The sequence below is a fragment of the Dermacentor silvarum genome, chromosome 1 (assembly GCF_013339745.2).
Source record: "Dermacentor silvarum isolate Dsil-2018 chromosome 1, BIME_Dsil_1.4, whole genome shotgun sequence".
Lineage (NCBI taxonomy): Eukaryota > Metazoa > Arthropoda > Arachnida > Ixodida > Ixodidae > Dermacentor > Dermacentor silvarum.
Genome location: NC_051154.1, coordinates 134,935,850 through 134,957,421, shown reverse-complemented (window position 1 = coordinate 134,957,421; position 21,572 = coordinate 134,935,850). Strand labels below are relative to the sequence as shown.

Below are 21,572 nucleotides of genomic sequence, written 5' to 3'. Positions count from 1 at the left end.
TAATCAATTGTGCTGACACAGTGGTGTTTGTGGGGATGCGCGACTCTCACGCGTCCCCTGATGTTGTTTTCCCCGCATGTCTCCTGTAGTCCGGCTTCTCTGCGTGGCTAAGCCCAGCGGTGGTTGCGGCGCGTTGCGAGAGATGGCGCTAGTGTCGCGATGCTAACGGCGGGGTCACTTGGGAGAAAAAGGTCGGAGGCGCTCTCTCTTTGGCTGGGGATCGGCGACCAACACGGACGAACGCTTCGCGCGTGCGCCGGCCCGCTTCGCGCGACCGTCGCGCGAGGCTTAGAGCGGGACACCGGTATGGACGAACACGGATCGTTCGAGCGCGCCACCGCTCGCGTGACTGTACACGTGAACGACTAGGCGATGGTGTCATAGCATGGGCGAACGTATTCGCTCGCTATCGGGTCGCGGCGAGTCGGACATCCTTGATTTGTCGCGCGCCCGTGTGAATGTTCTATTGGTTGTAATTCGGCTAGTGTGTGTTAGTGTATGTAAGGTGCAATAAATGCCCCTTTACTTGTTTGCACTACTGTGTTGTCGTTCCTTTGTCCCAAGAGCACATGTGAGACCCCACATGTTTGATGCCAGTTTACCACTTTTTGTAGTGCGCCATCACTGTCACTGTTCATTATCAGTGTTGCCAAAAACTGTACACAGTAACATTAAAAGTTAGCAGACTGAACAACTTTGTTTAAATTTTTCCGGGCCCGTTCCACAGTGATCACTGTATTTCTAGATGCTTTGCATTGCACTGAGAGTGCTTAAAGAGCCCTGCACCAGGTTTGGGCATACAAACAAGCACCATGTGTAGATCACGTGCTGATGAATCATGTCTGCAAAGTATAAAACGACTGCACAGCACAAAAAAAAGCTTAAATTTCAAATGAAATCCTTTGCGCCCTTCCTTTCCTGCCAAAGAATCAAGGTCATAAGCATAAACACCTCTTTACCAGACACACTGCCTACAATGTCACCGATTACGTCACGTAACTTCTGTAAATCATATAATGAATACGCAAAACCGCCACTGGATTCGCGCCACGGAGCAAAAAAGTTAAAGAAAAAAAAAGAAGAAAGGAGGAGGGGCTTGTGGCGTAAACATGACGTAGTCCTATGGCTCTGGTATCAGAGAAGGCAGAAAAGGAATGCCGCTTGTGAATGCTAGTGAGAGAGTGTGTTGACGTTGTCAAGGAAGCACACGTCCCAGCAGCACGGCAACGGGACTCTCCGATCTCCTAAAATTATGAATCAATTTGAAAAGTTCTTGCTAAAATGCTCCCTAGACAGTGCCTTATAACTTTTAATGAACGACTAAAATTTCCTATGGGGCCGGTGAGTGGCCCTTTAAGAGACAAAATGTTGGTCCTTTTAATAAAAATTCCCCAGAATTCCAAAGAAATCCTCACATATGTGGGCAGCCTTGTAGAAAACACATTAAATACTGTTTCAACAGTTAATGTTTCCTTGACAAACATCTACTACCCATTGCATTTATGGTCTCTATTGTGCCAATGTTGCATTTACCTTGTACCTATCATGGGAAAAGATTCTGTATCTGTTCTCCAGTTTTCCCATCTTCACACCAATTTTCACACCACGTGTGCTGTGCTGCTTTCCAAACTGCTGACATGACACATTACACCCCCACACTGTACCGTTACTCGAGCAGTTCTATTCTCAGCCAATGGCATTACTTTTTCCCCCACGCACCACACCAGCTCTAAGGCCTACTACCAGTGCATACCTTGCTATGATCTCTGCTATTAATTGCTACTATTGTACAAGGCATTTTTCAAACATGCTTCAGAATGTACAACGATTCAAATCAGTGTGAGTGGTTTCAGTCCAAAACCTTTATTCTTCTGCCAGCAGCAATCTTTCAGAAACTGCAAACATAACTGTATCCTGTACAGAGCCACTCACAAGGAAACTATGTCAACTTAACCCCTTAACTAGGGAGCCCGTCTGTAGATGCGCCCCCAAGTTTACCACATCATGGGGAGTGCGTCTACAGATGCACTACTCTATCACCGCATTGAAAAGCGCGATTCAAAGGAAACATATATTTACTCAAGCAGAATATGTGTTACCATGTCTCAGAAAAAATGAACACTAGTGACATGTTTGTCTTCTAGATGGCGCTGTTATGATCGGCTTGGAACTGCACCTGTCAAATGTGGGAATCAAGCTCGAGCGCCTTTCCCATGACGAGATAATCCTCTTTCATCCCCGAGAGAGCCTCTGACCTCTACGGAGCAGACGAAAACGGCGAGCTACCAAGAAGGAGGACCCGAGGGAGAGGAGGTCGTCAACTTGACCGCCCAACAAAGTTCCGACACTTCCACAAGTTCCCCGCAGGAGTCATCGGCAGGTTATGATCTTCCTGGAATCTGTATCTCTCCAATGTGGGAAGCAAGCCCCAGCGCTTTTCCCGTGACGAGATAATCCCCTTCATCCCCGAGAGAGCGTCTCACCTCTATGGAGCAGACGAAAACGGCGAGCTACCAAGAAGGAGGACCCGAGGGAGAGGAGGTCGTCAACTTGACCACCGGAGAGAGGACTTCCCCGAAGGAAACGCCGGCCACCACGAGGGGATTTAACGCCGTCCTGGCCCCCGTGTTAATCAGAACCGCTCGAGACTCGGATAGAGTCAAAACCATGTACCAATGAAGTGAATACAATCTTTTCTATTTTTCATTATCACTATGCCCGCCTTCATCGTCGTCTCCTGATTCCTACGGTGACGACCCACCTCACCCGGTCGAGATTATATCAGCGCCCGTTAGACTTACTTGACTGGAAAGTAGGCAGCGCGTCTACAGACACAAAAGTCCCTTGCTGTGTAGAAAAGCGCGATTCGAAAGAAACATATTTTTCATCAAGCAGAATATGTTCTGCCATATCTAAAAACAATAGTGAGCTGTGGTAAGATGTTCGTTTTCCAGGTGGTGTCACTTTACTTTTGTAGACACCAAAATGGGGAGCACATTGTGCGGAGCCCGTTGCGGGGAGCCTGTTGCGGGGAGCACGTTGCGGGGAGCACGTTGCGGGGAGCACGTTGCGGGGAGCACTTTTACAGACGCGCAACTTTCTGGGCACGGGAAATCGTTATTCTGGTACAAATTGTGCAAAACTTCCAAACATAGATTCCGAGAAGAGGTGAGAAGCTTTGACAGACAGCGAAATTACGGCTTTGCTGGAGCACAGTGACGACTAACAATAAATACATGTTGGAACTCAACAGCGACTTTGACAGCGAGAGTACCAACAGAAAAGACCAGAACAACTTGGAAGAGCCAGTCAAAACACCTATCAATTCCCAAGAATGGCATGACAGTGGAGCCGCAAGAACTCGGTTTTTCAAGGAAGCCTTAGGATGGACCATGATGTTGCCCTGTGTGCTGCACCATGCTTCAAGATTTTTCGCAAAAAAGTGAGCTTCTGAAGTGAAAAGGAGCGTAACACAATGTTAATTAACTGTGATTTGTTGCATATCAAATTTTTGTTTAAAAAAAAAGCATTTTCTAGTTTAAAACAAAATTTGGAAGAAAACTCCTCAAGGACTAAACTCCTCTTTAAGGGATTAAGTAATTACACTAAAACCTCGTTGATACATTACTGTTTGTTATGTTTTCCTACATCTTACACTCTGAAACGTCAGTCCAATTTGTGTATCTGGCCCGTAAAATTGTTATCAGATGTTAAGTTTCCCGGATCATGCGTTCTTTTTCCGTGGTCCCCTAAAAAACTTAACTCTGAGGTTCCATTGTATTTGTGCTTCTACTGATAACACCTGCTCATTTCTGAAAATACATTCAGTTTGACCAGGCTGTACATAATGTCTATGCAAAGTTTCAGCTTACAACCCCAATTCATTTGTCTATATAAAGTATTTGAAATCATTAGCAAGTTATGGAGTATTTGAAATCATTAGCAAGTTATGGAGGCTCTGTGGTATGCACGGGGCAGACGCAGATGCCACAGATGCTGTGTGAAACTCATATTAACTGTAGTGCAGTAAATATTTTTCTCATTGGTGCCTGCAGTTGTACCATTTACTGCAATGTGCAACAACTAAATACCTCTTGTGCGACTATTTTGCCTTCTACAAACTGAATCTGAACATATGCATTGGTGGTATAGGCACATTACTTTCACACATAGAGCTCCCAATGGCAGCATCTGTTAAAATTATTTATAGCAAGAAAACTGAGCTAAGAAATTTTTAGACAGCAAAGTTAGAACTGTCTACGCGTGTTCAATGAAGAACTCTAGAGCTTGGAAAAATCAAAGGCCTTAACAGTACAACTACCACTTTTTTTTTTTTTCTAATGTAAGCACTCTTCCTGTTTTTTATACCCATGACAACAATGAAAATGGGAAACTATGCTTAAATCGAAAGCAAACCTAACAATATCACAAAGTTGCCACAAAAAATATATTTTATACAGAAGCTAAAATTTGAAAACTGGTCCATGTTCCTTTACAGTCACTCAACGTGAAATGAATGCTCCACACATTCATTTAAGCAGCTGTTCTAGCTTCTACAAGTATGCTACAACTGTCGTTAGTTTCGTCAAAGCTGCCTGTGATGCAGCACTTTAAAATTAAATTATGGGGTTTTACGTGCCAAAACCACGATCTGATTATGAGGCACGCCGTAGTTGGGGACTCCGGAACTTTGGACCACCTGGGGTTCTTTAATGTGCACCTAAATCTAAGTACACGGGTGTTTTCGCATTTGGCCCCCATCGAAATGCGGCCGCCGTGGTCGGGATGATGCAGCACTTTACATAAGATTTTATGTTGCTTTAGATCTATATTTTTTATTCACACCAGAAGCATCACATGACTTGAATCAAACTTTTTTTCAAGAACTGGTACACTGTAAATGAATATGACCAATGGCATATTGTTTGCCGTCATGATGAGATAGGATACTTTTTTCAGTGTGCATAATTAGCCAATTAACTTCAACTGTGCCAATTTTTAAATATTTCAACTTTGCACTAACAAAGCCATCACATTCACTTTCACTGCTCCAGCTAATATGTCTGCAACATGGAAGGATTACCATGACCAAGGTCAGAATATGGGCTTTGACTATTCACAATTGACATGCAATATAAATATACATAACGCTTACAAAAATGCTTGAAACACCAGGAAATTGTTCTAAGTTTCGCACATATACAAAGTGCACATGCATTTTTCAGAATGCTACATTTCTTTGCAACGACTGCTGGCTCAATACACGAATGTAGATTTTAATATAAGAATCTAGCAGATAATTTTTTTTCCTGCTCGAAATATTTCATCAATAAATGGCAGTTAACATTACTACAGAAAACAGAAGGCCATGCATAGGCAAGAGAAGTTATGCTTAAAAACATCAGTGTAAAGGGGTTGACCACTATGGTAAATGGCATTGGACTATAAAACTTTCCTACGTCAAGTAAGTCACAAGTTTGAAAAAGCGAGAGGAAAAGGCAACAAAATAAATTTAACTACAGAAAGAACATCTACCTCGGTCAGAGTCAATGGCAGGGTGCAGTGTTCTAATGTCGCTACTCCCCATGGGGCTGCAGCCAATACCTGGAAAAGTGTACATCAACACAAAGTTTCATTACTGCAGAAGAAATGAATTCCAAAGCTACAAAAATGTGAACAAATTTACCTAGTGCAGTTGTCGGGTTGGCATGCTGGTTTGTCTGGTGGATCCCTCTCACGTCTCCAGGCGACATGCTACTGCAACTCATCCCTGTTAGAAAATTAACATGAAACACAACTTAGAAACATGCCAAAATTGGACCCAATGCTTGCTCACAACTTCAGTGAAGGCAAGCAAATTGATTAAAATTAACCTCTTTTCATTATTGTATCTATACTACCTGAAATTCAGCGGTACAATAGCCAAAATGCTGTACTGCTTCTAGTGCACATTACTCAGTGAACATTTAACATGAAAAGCAAAAAAAATATTGCATGCCCTTTTGTTGTGTGTCAACACAGAGTTTCAGCAATGCACAGCATTTGGTTACCCTCAAGGCAAAGAATTGCACTAATGTGCTCAACATATTCGTAAATTTTGTACAAAGGTGATGTATTACCAACATGGGGAATAAAACTGAGCTAGAGAGAAGGAAGAAATCAAGTTTTACAATTGAACCATTAGGCTTGATCTCACCTGTATTGACTACTACACAGAGGCTGGTGAGATGCGTCACTCTAACCGAATACCTCGCACGAGATAAAATGAAGCCATGCAGCAGCACAGCTAGGTCACGCCATCCAAAGATCGAAACTCTAGAGCACAGATGTGCAGACCTTTCACAGAAGAGCAGCAGATAGAGAGTTTGGATAACTGCTTATCAGTTTTTATGAACAACCAGGATGCCTGTTCCACTTAACAAAAGGAAGCCAGCACAGCAACTTTTGATAACAATGGTCTCCCCAAAGATGCAAAATACATGGTGGCAACCACAGCGCACAGACTAGTAGAGGCGTTGGCACACATAAGATATGCTAATCAGATAGTGGAGGTTGCAACAAAAGCTTCAAGAGCATGCATAATCTATGAAGGGGATGTCTTGCTGCACGAGTACAGCAGGAAGAGTGTGCACACAAGAAACGTAATGTCAGCTAAAGGAAATTATGAAGAATATTGGCACTGAATATAATTCACTATGTCAAACTTACAGCATAAAATGTGTGCATATTAAGTTTAATCTGCTTTATTATTGCTGCCGCCACTCAAACATAATTTTTTTTTTAATGACGCATACAGCATTGAAGCAAGCAACAAAAGTGCAGCCTATCTTATGTCACACATCGAGACACTGAAATGCATTTCAAGTGCAGTGTACTAGTCTTGCAGAGAGTCCCTGAGTTGGACTCATTTAGCAAATCCCCAAAACACGACGAAAAAAAAAAGTTTAAGTGATAATGCTAATAAGGCACTAAAGAAATTTTTAAATACCCAGCCCCATAAACTGCTCAAGTGCTCCACAAGCTGTATTTGTACGGCCAGTAAAAAAAAAAAAAAAGTGTATAAAACGCTGCCTACTGATGTACTTCCCTACTCAGAACTACTAAGCTTATCATACTCAGTTAAAAAAAATAAAAGGAGCTGCAGCCATTTTAAAGAAGAAATAAAATTGTGCAGATCCCACACACTGTGGGAATCGATATTATGCGAAGAATTTTACAGGTACCTGGCTATCTAGCATTATTTGACATTCCGCAAAGCGATACCAAGTGGACCAGCACGTTTGTGTAAATTGAGTAGTTGTGTGTGAGGGTCACGAGTGTATGTGTGTGTGACAACAAAAGCACGAAGACGACTAAGTTGAAGACGATCATATGGCGGCAACAGCATGGTTTCTATGCTGGCTGTCCGATGTGAGCTTACGACATGGAGAATGTTCGGTTCTATAGAGATAGCGGACGAGTGCAAGCTAGAAAAAAACATATTGTGACGTCATCAGCGACTATGTCTTATAAAACTGTACGTAACCTATAGCTATGTCATGTGGTGTGTGTCAAAACAACAATGCCCTTTAGTAATCCAGCCAAGAAATGTTAAAACATCATTAACTTGGGCGATCATGAAAACGATACATCACACAGTTCATATGTAGCATTAGCTGCTACAACGAAAGCACTGGGGAAAGTGGGCCAGTCGTGGAGATGTGCAGTCTAACACGCTGCCTCAAAGCAAGAGCTGTCAAGAGGAAAGAAGACCAGAAAGTGTCATAGGATGCACACGCCCAGCATTTAAAAGAGTTAGCTGCTGGCTTTGGAATGCGAGAAGTATGCATGCGATGGTGGTCTAATGGTTAGAGCACCTGGCTGCTGTGCTCGACGGCAGAGGTTTGATTGCAACATCGATCACACATTATTAGAAAGTTTTAGAATGCTTGGGGCCCCAAAGAAATAGCGCCAAGGCCACTGCACATGCGCGAGACGCAAGTTGCATTTTGGTTTTGCGTCGGGCCCGCTATTTCACTGATTTAGCGGGAGCCCCAAAAGCTGCCCCAAAAGCTTTGCGTCAACAAACATGGCAGCGTCCATCGAAGCGACGGCTCGAACCGAGCACCAAACTGGACTCGATTAGTGGAAACGCGTGAAGTTCGTAAGCTAGGAAAAGTGACTGCGGTTAATGCTTTCTCTCAACTAACGTGTGTAATGAAGAGTGATTCATTAGACGCCGCCGATTCCAAATTCATTTGTCGATTTCATGGCCCATAGACCTAACATGTATTGATGTATTGATTGACGCATGGGTGGTGAAGGCACATAAAGTTGGTTATTCAAAATTGAGCGCAACAAATCGCTTGCTGCTAATAGAATAACCTCCAAATTGTAATTAAACGCAAAAACACGAAAGTCAAAATTGTTCTTCGAATCATAAAGTGGTATAGTTTACTTTAATATTTATATAGTTTTTCTTTGACACCGTAGTGGCGCTGCAAGCGCAAGACGCTATTCACAAACGCAAAGCCCTATTCCAAAGCTCTTCACCCCTGCATGCCCCAAAGCTAACACCCGCAAAGCTCTTTGGTGCCCCAAACTTGTGGGGCCCCTATACTAAAACTCTATAGTTTCTTTTTATTAAAGCGAGCCAAGACAGGAACCAACCTACCCATTGCAAAGTGCAAAGAATGAGGCAGAGAATGCTTGACATTAATATCTATGACGCTCATGACTAGAGGCCAGATGTTTAGGCACCAAAAAATGCTATTTTAAGCATTTACAACAGGCACTAAAGCTGTTATTTAAGGTTTATATAGGCGTCGAACACTGTCCTTTAGGCATGTATACACTATATTAATTAGAACTTCTGCCATGCAACTGAGGATAAATCATAATTTTCTAAGGAACAAAGCCCAATAGACCGCTGCTTTGTGAAATTTTCTTTATTTTCACAATAAAAATGGAATGAGGCAAAATACGCAAGTAACAAGATTTATCTTAAATTCAGTGTGAGAAGACACCATGAGAAAAGTTGTGAAAGTAGCGAGAAACAAGCACCACCTCAAGATTTTCGGGTTTCATGTTGAGTCTTTTTTTACTGAGTATTGGTATGTACTATAGACCAAAAAAGTTTACGGACCAAGGGATCTGACAAAAAGCTGAATATATCCGCAGCCTCAAAATGCAGCCTGGTATTCCCATTTCCAGCCTCTACTAGTATATGCGAACAACATTATGATGTACGGTTTTACTGGTTACTTTTAAAGGCTGCTCAGATATTTAGCGCTTTCTGAGATCCCGTGGTCCGTAAACTTTTTTGGTCGATAGTACCTTTTTGGTTGAGTGGTCCAGAAAAGGACCACTCAACATCCACTAAAGTTACGAGTACATATTTGTACCTCAGAACGTTCACTGATCCAATGCCTTTTGGAATTCCAAAATGTTCACCGGTCAGAACCTTTGTCAAATCTTTCAGTACTGAAAACCTGGGATTTTTTTTTTGTTCAAGATGGATTAAAGTCTCAAATTATACGTCTATTAGCAACAGGTCCATTGCAGATGGTGGCGAACCTTTCCTGATCGTCCAAAATGAGCGCAGCTTTACGGGTCAGAGTTGAGGCACAGCATTAAATTTTCTCATGATGTAGGCTAAAAACTTGATGTGACCGCGCAAGTATGTTAAGTCACCTTCAAGAGTATCATGGCGTAGCATAGTTTGAGCCCTTCTCACAAAAATACTCTCTTCTGCTGCAAAGCTGTTAATAACAGCTACATTATCGACAAAGTATTTGTCTTAATAATAATCAGCTGGCTTCAGCCAAGTTCACTAGTGGGTTATAACATTATCAATAAAATAAGGCTAGGTCAAAACATGGAAAAAGGCAGATACCAACATCAAAATAAGCATTTACAGGCATAATCAAAGTGTCATTACCATGTTTCTAGACCCATAGTTTGTTTATATGTTAAATACGCATGGTAAGGACTTAATAAAAAAATAAGTATTTTGCCTAAAGTTCAGGTCTCTACTTATGACAGACACAAAGAAGGAATATTAAAAGAAGGACAAAAGCCAGTAAGCATTGTCAAAGGCTGGACCTGTAGCTTCTTTTGACAATGCTTTGACCCAAGACACCAACTTAATGAAACACTACAAAAACAAAATGGTGAATTTATGTTTTGAAACCAAGGACTACGCCAAAAGTAGGATATAAAATAAGCATAATCAATAAGCATCAGAGTATTCTTCATCAAACGTTGGTAAGGCAAGAAGGTTATACATCAAGATTTTGCATATAGATAGCCTGTACTGATTTCGTGAAAGCTGCCATGTTGTAAAACCACCAGCACGGCAAAAGAGCAGCACTTCAATCCAATTCACTCACTTTTAGCAGTACAGATGCATTGCAAAAACGTACAAGGTGGCTTTCCTGCGCTGCAAAATTTCCTTTACAATGGTGAATGCAATTTTATTTCAATGCCAGCATATTCCCTGGCATTGATATTTCAGCTATATTTCACAACCAGCATATTCAAACAGCCGTATAATTGCATACAATTATTAGTTCCTGAGCAGTATTACACAAGTGCTCTTGAATGACAATGACTAGTCAAGCATGCAGTTTGGCTGCTTGAAAGTGTGTGATTTTCGGCAATCACGGGACATCTAATGGTGCATATTTGCTATGCATTTATTACCCAAGTGGCTGGCAGCACTTGATGGGTGCAGACCTCTCACGTCACTCCCATCCATGCTGCTACAGCTCATTCCTGGATGGAAAAATCAATAAAAATTTAAGTATTCAAGATATTACCTTACAGATCAAATTCAAGAACAAGGCCTTAAAAGTCATGAAGTTAATTAAGACTGAGTGACAGCAATCGTGCAAGTACATGTCGCGACAGCACCGACGGAAACAGAAAACACTGTGATATACGTCAGTGAAACGTCACACATGCAGCACTTTGACAATGTACCATTTCCCATTAGACAAATCTAGAAAGTCTGCCGAGGCTAGTGTCACCGAAGCTATCACGTCGAATACGTAGCCACGCATCTGAAACTACTAAGGTTTCTGTCACTGATTCACTTTACTACTGTTTATAAACATCACACACTGCTGTGATCTGACTTCGTAAAAACAGCACACTGTTAGCACTGCGCTAGAGAAGCTGTAGCAACCTGGAAACAATTACCAAACGAAATATTTGTTCCCGTAGCATGCAAGTGTCCATAATTCTGAAAAATGTAGCGAGCTCAGTGTATGAACTCGGGAGGCAGAATACACATTTGCGCCGGAGGGCACTCACCTTGATGCATTCCCAAAACCAAGTTCGTGTCCATCTCTGCAGGTGTTGGAACAGTAACAATTATTTTACTCAGAGCTCTTACATCAACGAAAATACAGTGCCCTAGCGTCACGTTGACAGATGAGCACAGATGAACATCGGAGCACATCCAAAAATTGCGCGCGAGTTTCACAACTGCTTTCCGCCTCCATTACAAGCTATTCCACTGTTTTACGTACTACTCATTTGCAGCGACAGTTCGTGCGTTCATCTACACTCGTGGTTCTCGTTTTGAAGTTTTTGCGCGCTGCCGCCGAACAATAAAAAATATCCGCGCGATTAACAAGATCACTTTCGATGTTCTTTAATCAATCAAAACACATTTCAGAAGACGGCACGCCAAATTTAACTAAGCAGCCAAAGTGGAGTGCAAAACAGGCGGACAAGTAAAAGTCAAAGGTATGAAAGAAGCGTTTAAAAACAGTTCATAATGTCACTGAAGTCCTTTTATAAGAAACATCGTTATTGCGGACGCCATGTTTTCATCTTTGTGCGAAAGATCCAAAAGGTTTTTCACCATGTGAAATGCGTCCTTTAATTAACGCTGCAGTTTGCAAACAAAACGCACCGCATTATCCTCTTTTTTTTTTTTTTCTTTCTTTTTTATGCTTGTGTGTGCGCACGAACACGTCGTTTGCAATAGACGCTCGGTGCGGTCGGCAAAATAATAGGCGCAGATAAAACATGGGCGAGAGGGTTCGTTTACTGTGAAAAGCTTACCTTGGTGCAGTTTTCGTAGGAGGAATGCTCGACGTAGGTCGCGCTAGCAAATGTTACCTGGCTATCAGCACACCATTATCTAGTCAAGGGATACCCATTTTATGGGCAAAGACGCGCAAAAAGCGAACATCAAACGCTCGCGTTAAAACGTCAAAACACTCCATTTGTTTATGCCAGTGTTGCCAGTAACTGATAGCGATTTTCCGCTATAGCTGGCCATCTTGCTTTGCGCATTTTATTATTGCGTGTATTAACACGTGCGTCCGAGCAGAATGACATGCAATAGTCATGCAGCAAACATCAAATTAGCTGTACTAAAAGAGCCTTAATTAGTAGGTTTTGTGGTCCAAACTTGCGTGTACGTACATTTGCACTGGCTAACGTAACTTTTAAAATTATGGGGCTTTACGTCCCAAAACCACAAACTGAGTATGAGGCACGCCGTAGTGGGGTACTCCGGAAATTTGGACCACCTGGGATTCTTTAACGTGCACCTAAGTCTAAGTACACGGGTGTTTTCGCATTTCGCCCCCATCGAAATGCGGCCGCCGTGGCCGGGATTCGATCCCGCGACCTCGATCGTGCTCAGCAGCCAAAGGCTGCCCAACACCATGGCCACTGAGCAACCGGCGGGTCTAACGTAACTTTTGTTCACGGAGATGATTTTATTAGACTATCGTATTGACAGTAGAGAGTATTAGCTTGTCCGGTAATGGGGTAAACGCGAGCGGGCGGGGCGTTGGGGCGGTTTGCCGGAACCGTAAACGTGAGCGGCCTGTATGGTGCTACCACCTGGTGGCGCAGAAATCAAACAAACAAAAAACAGCTAATATTGCAGTAACCAAGTGTATTCTACTCCTCTGCTGGTGTAAATTTTCGGCGGCAACACGATTACGCCACTATCGAACATTTACACCAGCAGCGAAGTAGAATACACTTGGTTACTGCAATATAGGCTGTTTTTGTCTGTTTGATTTCTGTGCCACCAGGTGGTAGCACCATACAGGCCGCTCACGTTTACGGTTCCGGCTACAGTTAGTTCCGGCAAACCGCCCCAACGCCCCGCCCGCTCGCGTTTACCCGATTACCGGACAAGCTAATACTCTCTAGTACGGCGGCACACTTAAACATCTCAAATGTACATGTAATAATGTACCTAACCTATAGTGTTCAGTTAGGTTATAAACTATTCTACACCCTTAAAGAAGTGCATGTGCACCCTTTGGAGTTTTTATTGTTCCACAACGATAATCGTCATCTGCCTTGCTTGCGCTCTGAAAACCGTCGCTTTCCTGTAGAGATTGCTATCTCATGCTGATAACGTGCATGCCCTTCGTGACCTGGAAGTACTGGGCTCGCAGCGTTAAAGAAAGGAAATGTGGGCAAGATAGACGACAATTATCGTTGTGGGACAAGATAGCCCCAAAAGGTGCAAACTTTTGAGTGTATATCTTGTCACCAAACGATAATCGTCACCTACTTGCGCGCCTTTCCTTTCTTTAACGCAGCGTGCCCGGTAGTTCCAGGTCAGGAACGGCATGCGCATTATCAGCGTGACATAGCATTCTTGGCAGGAAAGTAGAGAGCGCGGTGTTTTCAAGAAAGGAACGCAGCAAGGCAGATGACGATTATCGTTGTGGAACAAGATAAGCCCCAAAGGGCGCAAACTTTTGTGCGGCTTGCGTTTTCTTTCTTGGAAACTGTTCGCTTGCTACTTTCCGGTCTATGTCACGCTGATAACGCGCATGCCGTTCGTGACATATAGAACTATACCGGGTACACAGCTTAAATAAAGGAGAGAGGCAGGTAAGATTATTGTTTGGGGACAAAGATAAGCACTGGCTTAGCCAGAGGGGCGCACACCAGGCACCTGTCCTTCTCCCCTGAAACGTCTGGGTTATTATGCGGCCTGCCCAGCCTACCCCCCCCCCCCCCCCCAAAAAAAAAAAAAAAAAAAAAAAAAAAGCTATTCTCATTGCTCAAAAGACTTTTCTTTAGAGTGAATGTCTTGCTTGCGCTTCCTTTCTTGAGAACACTGTGCTCGCTATTTTCCTGTCAAGAATGCTATGTAGCATGCAGTTCGTTGTGTGGAAGTACTGTGTGCCCAGTGTTATAGGAAAGGCACACAACAATTATGGTTGAGGGACAACTTATTTATTTATTACTTATGGTATCTTATTAATACTATCAACCCTCAATTGAGGGTTATAACAGCTGATAAGTCTCAGAAAGTGCAAACTTTTCTTTTAGAGTGTGTGCACTTGTAGTAGGGATGGTCGATTAATTTTTTTTTTGAATAACAATTAATCATTCATCCTTTAATCGATTAATCGCTTTTGATGAAGGGTTTTTCATCGATTCATTGATTAATCAAAATTTTTGCCGGGCACTTTTAGAAAGGTTGAAACACACTTATCTACTTTTGTAGGACCCTATTTAGGAAGAGAGCGGTGCGGATCAGAGAACAAATGGGGATAACCGATATTATAGTTGACATTAAATGGAAAAAAATGGAGCTGGGCAGGCCATGTAATGCGTAGGATGGATAACCGGTGGACCATTAGAGTTACAGAATGGATACCAAGAGAAGGGAAGCGCAGTCGAGGACGGCAGAAAACTAGGTGGGGTGATGAAGTTAGGAAATTTGCAGGCTGGAATCAGCTAGCGCAAGACAGGGGTAATTGGAGATCACAGGGAGAGGCCTTCGTCCTGCAGTGGACATAAATATAGGCGGAGGATTATTTTAATGTTGGATAGTTGGAACCTAGTTTGAAACACAAGTGCATAAATGTTTGATAAAGGATGATCTTTAACTCGTTAAAGACTAAATATAGTTCACACTATTGACTTTTGAAAAGATAAACAATATATGTTATAAAATAGCACTTAGTGCTGAATTAAATAATATACATGGCACTAGTGAATCCCTGTACAGTACCATTAAACAAGAAATAAAAAAAAAGGCAAATGTGAAAGTCCAACTGAAATATGCAAGAAATTGCAGTATACATAAGGGAAAAGAAAATTACTTGTTTAAGATATTAAACCATATGCTCTTTTCTACAAAGTGAAGGAGTGTCCATTGGCTGGGATGTTTGGGTGAAACCAATGTACACCTTCTTTGAATGACCACACAACCAGCATGCGAGAATTGGTGCTCTGATGCTATAAATTTGCTGGAATCAACATGAACTCCATCGCTATGTCAAATACACGCTCCAAACCAGCGCGCATGATCAACGTCTGGGTTGCTATAGTATGCCTTGAATTGCGAGGGCATTTCAAACCTCCGGCTTCGGGCGGTGTGATGGCGTGTGCAGTGCACGTGGGGGAAGAGAGGGGAAGCGCTCGGCTCGACATCACTCGGGACTCAGAAAAACAGTCGACAGTCACTCTACCACAGCTGCACAGTCACTGCTCGTGCGCCGCCATTCCAGTACGATTTCAAAATGTTCGTGCCACTCCGTCAATGGCCATCCTCATAACGAGGCTTGCATCCAGAAAGACCCATTGTGCACCTTTCACGAAATCGTCTCACACTACCGCTTGGAAAGGAGGTGGTTCCCTCCTCCTCACCCAAAACTAAATAAACCACAAGCTAGCACGCTCAGAATGCTACAAACCCGCATGTACCCCACTCCACGGTCCCTTAGCAGGATAGACCCAGACTTCCCGCAGTCATGCCCCAAATGCGGAGGCAATTCATGCTCTTGTGATCATATGCTCTGGCTGTGCCCAGCAATAGAAAACTCTATAAAGGAACAATGGGAGGAGTTCCTAAGAAGCGACCACCACCACACGCTTTGGGGGGTCGAAACTCCCCCCGAAATTTTCTGACGAAGCCCCCCCCCCCCCCTTTTCCACGGAACAGAAAGTTTCAGGAGGCGGGCTCAGAAAGGGCAACGTGGATGAAAGGGTAATCTTGAATGTGAAAGCAAGGCAAGAGCTAGTGGTGGTCCAAAGAGAGGGTGTGTCATGGGGGTGATCTTCTCTCCCATTCACAGAACATTGCGGCCACACCCATGGCGTGCCTCTACCTCATTATACAGTGTAGACCGCTTATAACGTAAGTCGCCGGAGTCATGAATATCTGCACTATAAGCAGTACCGCACCATAACCAAAACAACGATTTTCAAGCCCTGCACGTATGCAAAACATGTGGACCAAGCAGCCGCGTGTATCCGAAAATCGAAGCGTGCGACTGGGAGTTTTGCATCTATTTAAATTTACGAACGTTTAAAGGTTAATGTCCAAGTACCCACGATCTTCGCATGAAGCAAAGTAATGTCTCAGTTTCGCCCGAAAGGTGAAACTGCCTCCCATACCCCCACGGCCTTTCGCACGATGGAAGTCGCGTTTGCTCTCCGCTGTGCATTCGCTCTCCGTGAAGGCGCGCGTCCCCCGCGCGCTTTCACTCGTTCGCGGCGACGATTTTATCGCCCTTGGACTCATGCTCCACGTCTCATGCTCCTCCTCCGCATCGCCCTCGTTGCTCTCCTCTCCCATCGGTGGTCGCACTTCGTTGAGAAGCGTGCTCGCTACCGCCCTTGTCGGCGAGATTTTCCCACGGAAGCCGCATTAAAACCGCTATTTCTTCTCACGCGGCTGCACTGTAAGTGGTATGCGTATACATGGAGTGCTATGGGAAAATTAACGGGAGTCTGAGAAGACCGTACTATATCCGGTCCTGCACTATAAGCGGTTATTTTATAAGTGGTCTATACTGTACAAGGATCGTGTTAACCATAACTGCTGAGGGGGGATCAGCGCTAAAAATTCCACACACAGGTAAAGATGGGACGAGCGCGTTTATAACACTTGGAGACATTGTTGCTGCCCACCATGCATTTGTGTCATCGAAAAGCTTCTGATTTCTGGTACTTGACCGAATCGTCGACCACGCTACACGGCAGAAAAGCATCCCAAAAATATTGAGACTTGCTTGTCTATAGAAACGCATAATAAGAACCCCATCTCCCCTTTCTTTCTTTCCATTGTCTCTTACTTTCATTATGTTAATAAACTCGAGAAGAGCTTGCTGTTAGGCTGGTTTGTACATGCTGTTAAAAATGAAAACAGCGTAAAATACGGGAAAATTGAAGGAAAGACCTACAGAACACTGATTGGCGCACGGCAAGATATATTGAGGGACGGGGTTGCTGGGCGAGGGAAGCTAAGAAACGGCCACAACAAACAGGTGGGAAGGCAGGTAGGTGAATAACCTCGAAGACCACACAGAAACAGAAATATAGGAATGTTAGGGGCCGCAGCGCCGTTCACCAACCCGGTGAATATTAAAGAGTGCGACCGTGACTAACGGAAAATAATTTACAAGGATACAAGGAGGGGGGGGGGGGAGGCCATTTATAAAAGGCATCAAGAACGAAGTTGGCGGATTATTATGGACATAGGGAGAGCGTCTCGTCACTGCCTGATTGCTCAGCACCAGACGGCTGCGGCCAGTCACCTAGCTGAGGCTCACCTACCCTGTCATAACACGTGCTGCTTGCTGCGGAGAGCCCATTCTAACTAAACGTCTCGGCAATTCTTGGAATAGACTGTGTCAGGAGACACGACACTTTCGAATCTCTCGGAGGTACTGGCCCTTACTTTATTGCGAACTACAGATGTCGTAATTTTCACAAAGGCTTCTAAACAGGAAGCAGCCCTAGTTTGGACTGTCTGCCTCATCAATTCCCAAGTGTGATCAAATAACGATATGCGTCGCGTGATGACTACAACACCATGATCGCAAGTTACGTACTTCCAAACATCTCTTCAAACAAGTCGACAGCAGGTCATCAAAAGTGAGTGAAACTTGCATCGTATGATACTATCGAAGTTCTAGCGCAAAGATTCGTTCCTGTATGTTTAAATATAGAATAATATAGCATTCCCACAATGCCAAAAGCGCGATTGATAGGCCAATTGCAAAATAGTGCCCGCCCTCTTCGGTACGTAGCCGTGTATGTACCATTCATTAGAAGAGTGGTACATCTCTTCCACTGTTACCTGGGCTGCAACAAGTCTGTGCTGCAAAATGCAAACAAGAAAAATGATAGTGCACGGTCTTGTTTTTGCTTGGTGCCGTTCTTGGCACTGTTGGTTTTTCCAAGTCATGTACCAGCCATGTCATCACATATGCCAACCATGTCATCAACATATACATTATATAAATGCATCAATTCGTAAACTAAATTTGAGTTTCTTTTAGTATCATCATTTTTAAAAAATAGTATAAGGATAATAGCATAGTCTGATACATAGTGGCTGCATGCTTTAGCAATGAAAAACTTTTGTCAGAAGTTAAGCAAAGTGTTGTTTCTGCAACACAAGGACGTGCATCCTCGTTAAAGCATTCTCGTCCGGAGTGTGCTAGGAGGTTGTCTTTGCATGGTCTACAACCTCCACACACACACACACACACACACACACACACACACACACACACACACACACACACACACACACACACACACACACACACACACACACACACACACACACACACACACACACACATGCACGCACACGCACACACACACACACACACACACGCACGCACGCGCACACACACACACACATATATTGTAGCGAAGTGGTGGAACTCTGAAGTGGGTCGTCCGCTCCAGCGCCTTGAAGTGGGTCTCCTTCTCCAGTACCTTCTAGTGGGCCGTTTTCACCACTAATGCACCCTTGTGCGTACGTCATATATATATATATATATATATATATATATATATATATATATATATATATATATGACGTACGCACAAGGGCGCATTAGTGGTGAAGGAGGAAGACGAAGATTAAAGGCAGTGTTCGGGCGATCATGTTTGACTCCGACTCCGTCCGCAACCTCCTGCTCGTGTCACAGAAGTCACCAGGATGAAGACCTGGCAGCCACCTCATCAGCCGCACATCAACATGGAAGCCTTCCACGCCACGCTGTGAACCCCGAGGGCACAGCTCCCCACCTACACTGACCAGCATCATGACCGCATCGCCGCAAGCCCTGGACATACCCAAATACACCAGATCAGTGGACGATGGGCCCGTGGAAGATTGGTTCCACCTCTTCGAGTTCCACGCATCCGCTGCATCGTGGTTGGAATGGGAGATGGTTGCAAACTTCAATGACTACGTAACCGGTGAGGCCTTTCACTTTTACCTTATGCAAATCTTCGAAAACTACGAATCGTGGATGAAAATCAAAGAAGAGATGATCAGCCGATTTCACGTATACGTTGCAGACCCCTCCATTACCCAACAGCTAGAGGCATTTAAACTGTGTCACTGCAGTCACCTGCAGACTCAACGTAACTATCATCATCAGTGGCAAACAAGGCCTCGTATGAGGAGATTGTGGATGAATTTCCCATGTAGTGATCCTCCCGAGAAGACGACGCAGAAATGCACGCCCAGCATGATGATGACTACCACAGAGCCATCTTCACCATCTACGCTCTCGACACACCGCAGGAATCATGTCCCTGAACAATCCGACGCATTCACACTGCTGTCTTGTACGCATGGACCACCACCAGGTTTTGCATCTTGTGACACTTTCACGGCTGTAAGACAGCGCAACGTCTCAAGCGCAACTACTATTTATTCTGATGAAGCAAATTCGACTTGCTATCCGACAATAGGTCAGAGGGAAGCCACCAGCAGCATGTACTCTTTTCTCGAAGAAGACAATACTCTTTCAGCAGCTACGGATGAGCAATGTGCATTTGGAGACCAAACCACTTCGCAACAAATAAACTTTATACCGCGTACAACACTGCAAGGAACCGCTGCCACTGCAGAAGCATCGCAAACCCTAAGCATCACACTCTGCCATAAGACAACAGCACCCATTCATCATGTCGTCGCTGCAGCCTCAGAAGAGCCTTCTGTGGAGCCTGACACAATGCTTCTGCCACCAGACAAGTCTCCCACAAGCGAGAAATGAACCAGCTACCCACAGATTACCACCTCGGTTTGCAAAACAAATCAAAGGCCAAATGTGTAGGAAATACTACCCCAGCAGCTCCCGCATAAACATCAAAAAGATCAACATCAACTCAATCAACAACTTCAGCGACCCCGACGACGGCTTCAACATAATCGACGACGAAGAGCATCACCGAAAACCCAGATGCAACAAGAAAGGCGTGAAAGCGCAAGCCAGCTAAACCCAAGGCGAACCCAAGTAGGTCATGTCCCAAGAAACGTACATCACCAAGGACCTTTACAACATGACCAGTCAAGACTGCGCCTATGGCGGGGACAATCGCGACAACATCAAATGAGACGGCGAAGAGGACCGTGTTCTGGCCTCAGAAACCTCGAACAACAAGCAGCCATTTCAGGAAACGCATATCTCAAACCATCAGAACCGAGGAAATTCATGCGCCAACGGTACATCTCACGTGAGCGCACTATCCCAATAAAAACTCGCAACGTGCATCCCTTCATCCGCACTAATTTCAAGAACAACCACCGCTCCTGCTACTTCAATGCATTTGAACTGTACGCACTTGCATCAGGCACTCAACGCATACTACGATCAGTGTTCACGAGCTACGGCACATGAAGGTACATTGTCCGGTATGAAACAGTCAGGCTCGTCCACCAGAGCCTGACTCTGGATCGCTACCAGAGTCAGGCTCTGGTAGCGTTACCGGATCGCTATACGTTTCTTTGAAGTTGTCAAGGGTTATAGAGCCATCTTGGACTAACGCACATTCTTATGCTTTTCATTCATTCGCCCTTGTTGCAACTACGACTCTCCCGAGGGGAGGGGGAAGAGTGTGACGGTGCATTAGTGGTGAAGGAGGAAGATGAAGATTAAAGGCAGTGTTCAGACGATCATGTTTGTCTCCATCCACAACCTCCTGCTCGCGTCATACACACACACACATATTATATATATATATATATATATATATAAAGAGAGAGAGAGACAGGGAGGTGAAGGAGGGGGAGGAGTGGTAATTGTCGGCGAAGAACCACCCCCCCCCCCCCCTCGCCCCCCGAAATAAGGTCCTCGCTACGCCACTGATACGTACGTGTATGCATGTATATCATACCTGATAAGACAAGTTGTCACGCATTTGGCTAGATGTGGTAGGAATGATAAAAGAGTATAGCTTGCTAGAAAGATTACGAATTTATGTAACAACTTCCTTTTGAACCCATCGCCGTTTATAAAGAGTTATAATATTCACTCAAGATGGAATGGGATTAATTTGTCGCCATTGCTTAGCCACGTAGGAAAGTCATTTGCTAATTAGGTCACAAACATTTTAAGGCAATGCAGTGTCCTATTTACAAGAGACCTGTGCTTCCTTTCATTTACTAATCTCTACTGCAGTACAAACTCTACACACAGAGACAAGACTTGAAAGGTTTGCATCAGAAGCTAAGGTCACTTTTGACTGTGCAGAGCTCCTCATATGCATATATCATGCACACTACATGAAAAGTGGCAACTGTCAGCCTAAGCACTTTTGCTTGAGCTATGGCTGTA

At 44.0% G+C, this 21,572-nt stretch overlaps 1 protein-coding gene across 4 annotated transcripts in view; it reads right to left on the bottom strand.

The window, feature by feature from the left end:
- Positions 1–12,238, bottom strand: part of LOC119436073 (tigger transposable element-derived protein 3-like) — a 61,865-nt gene extending 49,627 nt beyond the window's left edge. For 2 of the 4 annotated variants that reach the window (XR_007463171.1, XM_037702818.2), the window contains exons 1-5: positions 12,055–12,238; positions 11,296–11,331; positions 10,684–10,755; positions 5,687–5,770; positions 5,536–5,604 (exon numbers count right to left, since the gene is read on the bottom strand). Coding sequence is in view for 3 of the 4 variants with exons in the window: in XM_037702818.2 (XP_037558746.1) it covers positions 5,536–5,604; positions 5,687–5,770; positions 10,684–10,755; positions 11,296–11,329 (259 nt within the window). In the remaining variant the exon portion in view is untranslated. Of the gene's footprint in view, positions 1–5,535; positions 5,605–5,686; positions 5,771–6,196; positions 6,714–10,683; positions 10,756–11,295; positions 11,332–12,054 lie in introns of those variants that run through there. The other 2 variants (XM_049655475.1, XM_037702820.2) reach the window with 2 other exon arrangements.
- Positions 12,239–21,572: the final 9,334 nt, after the last annotated feature.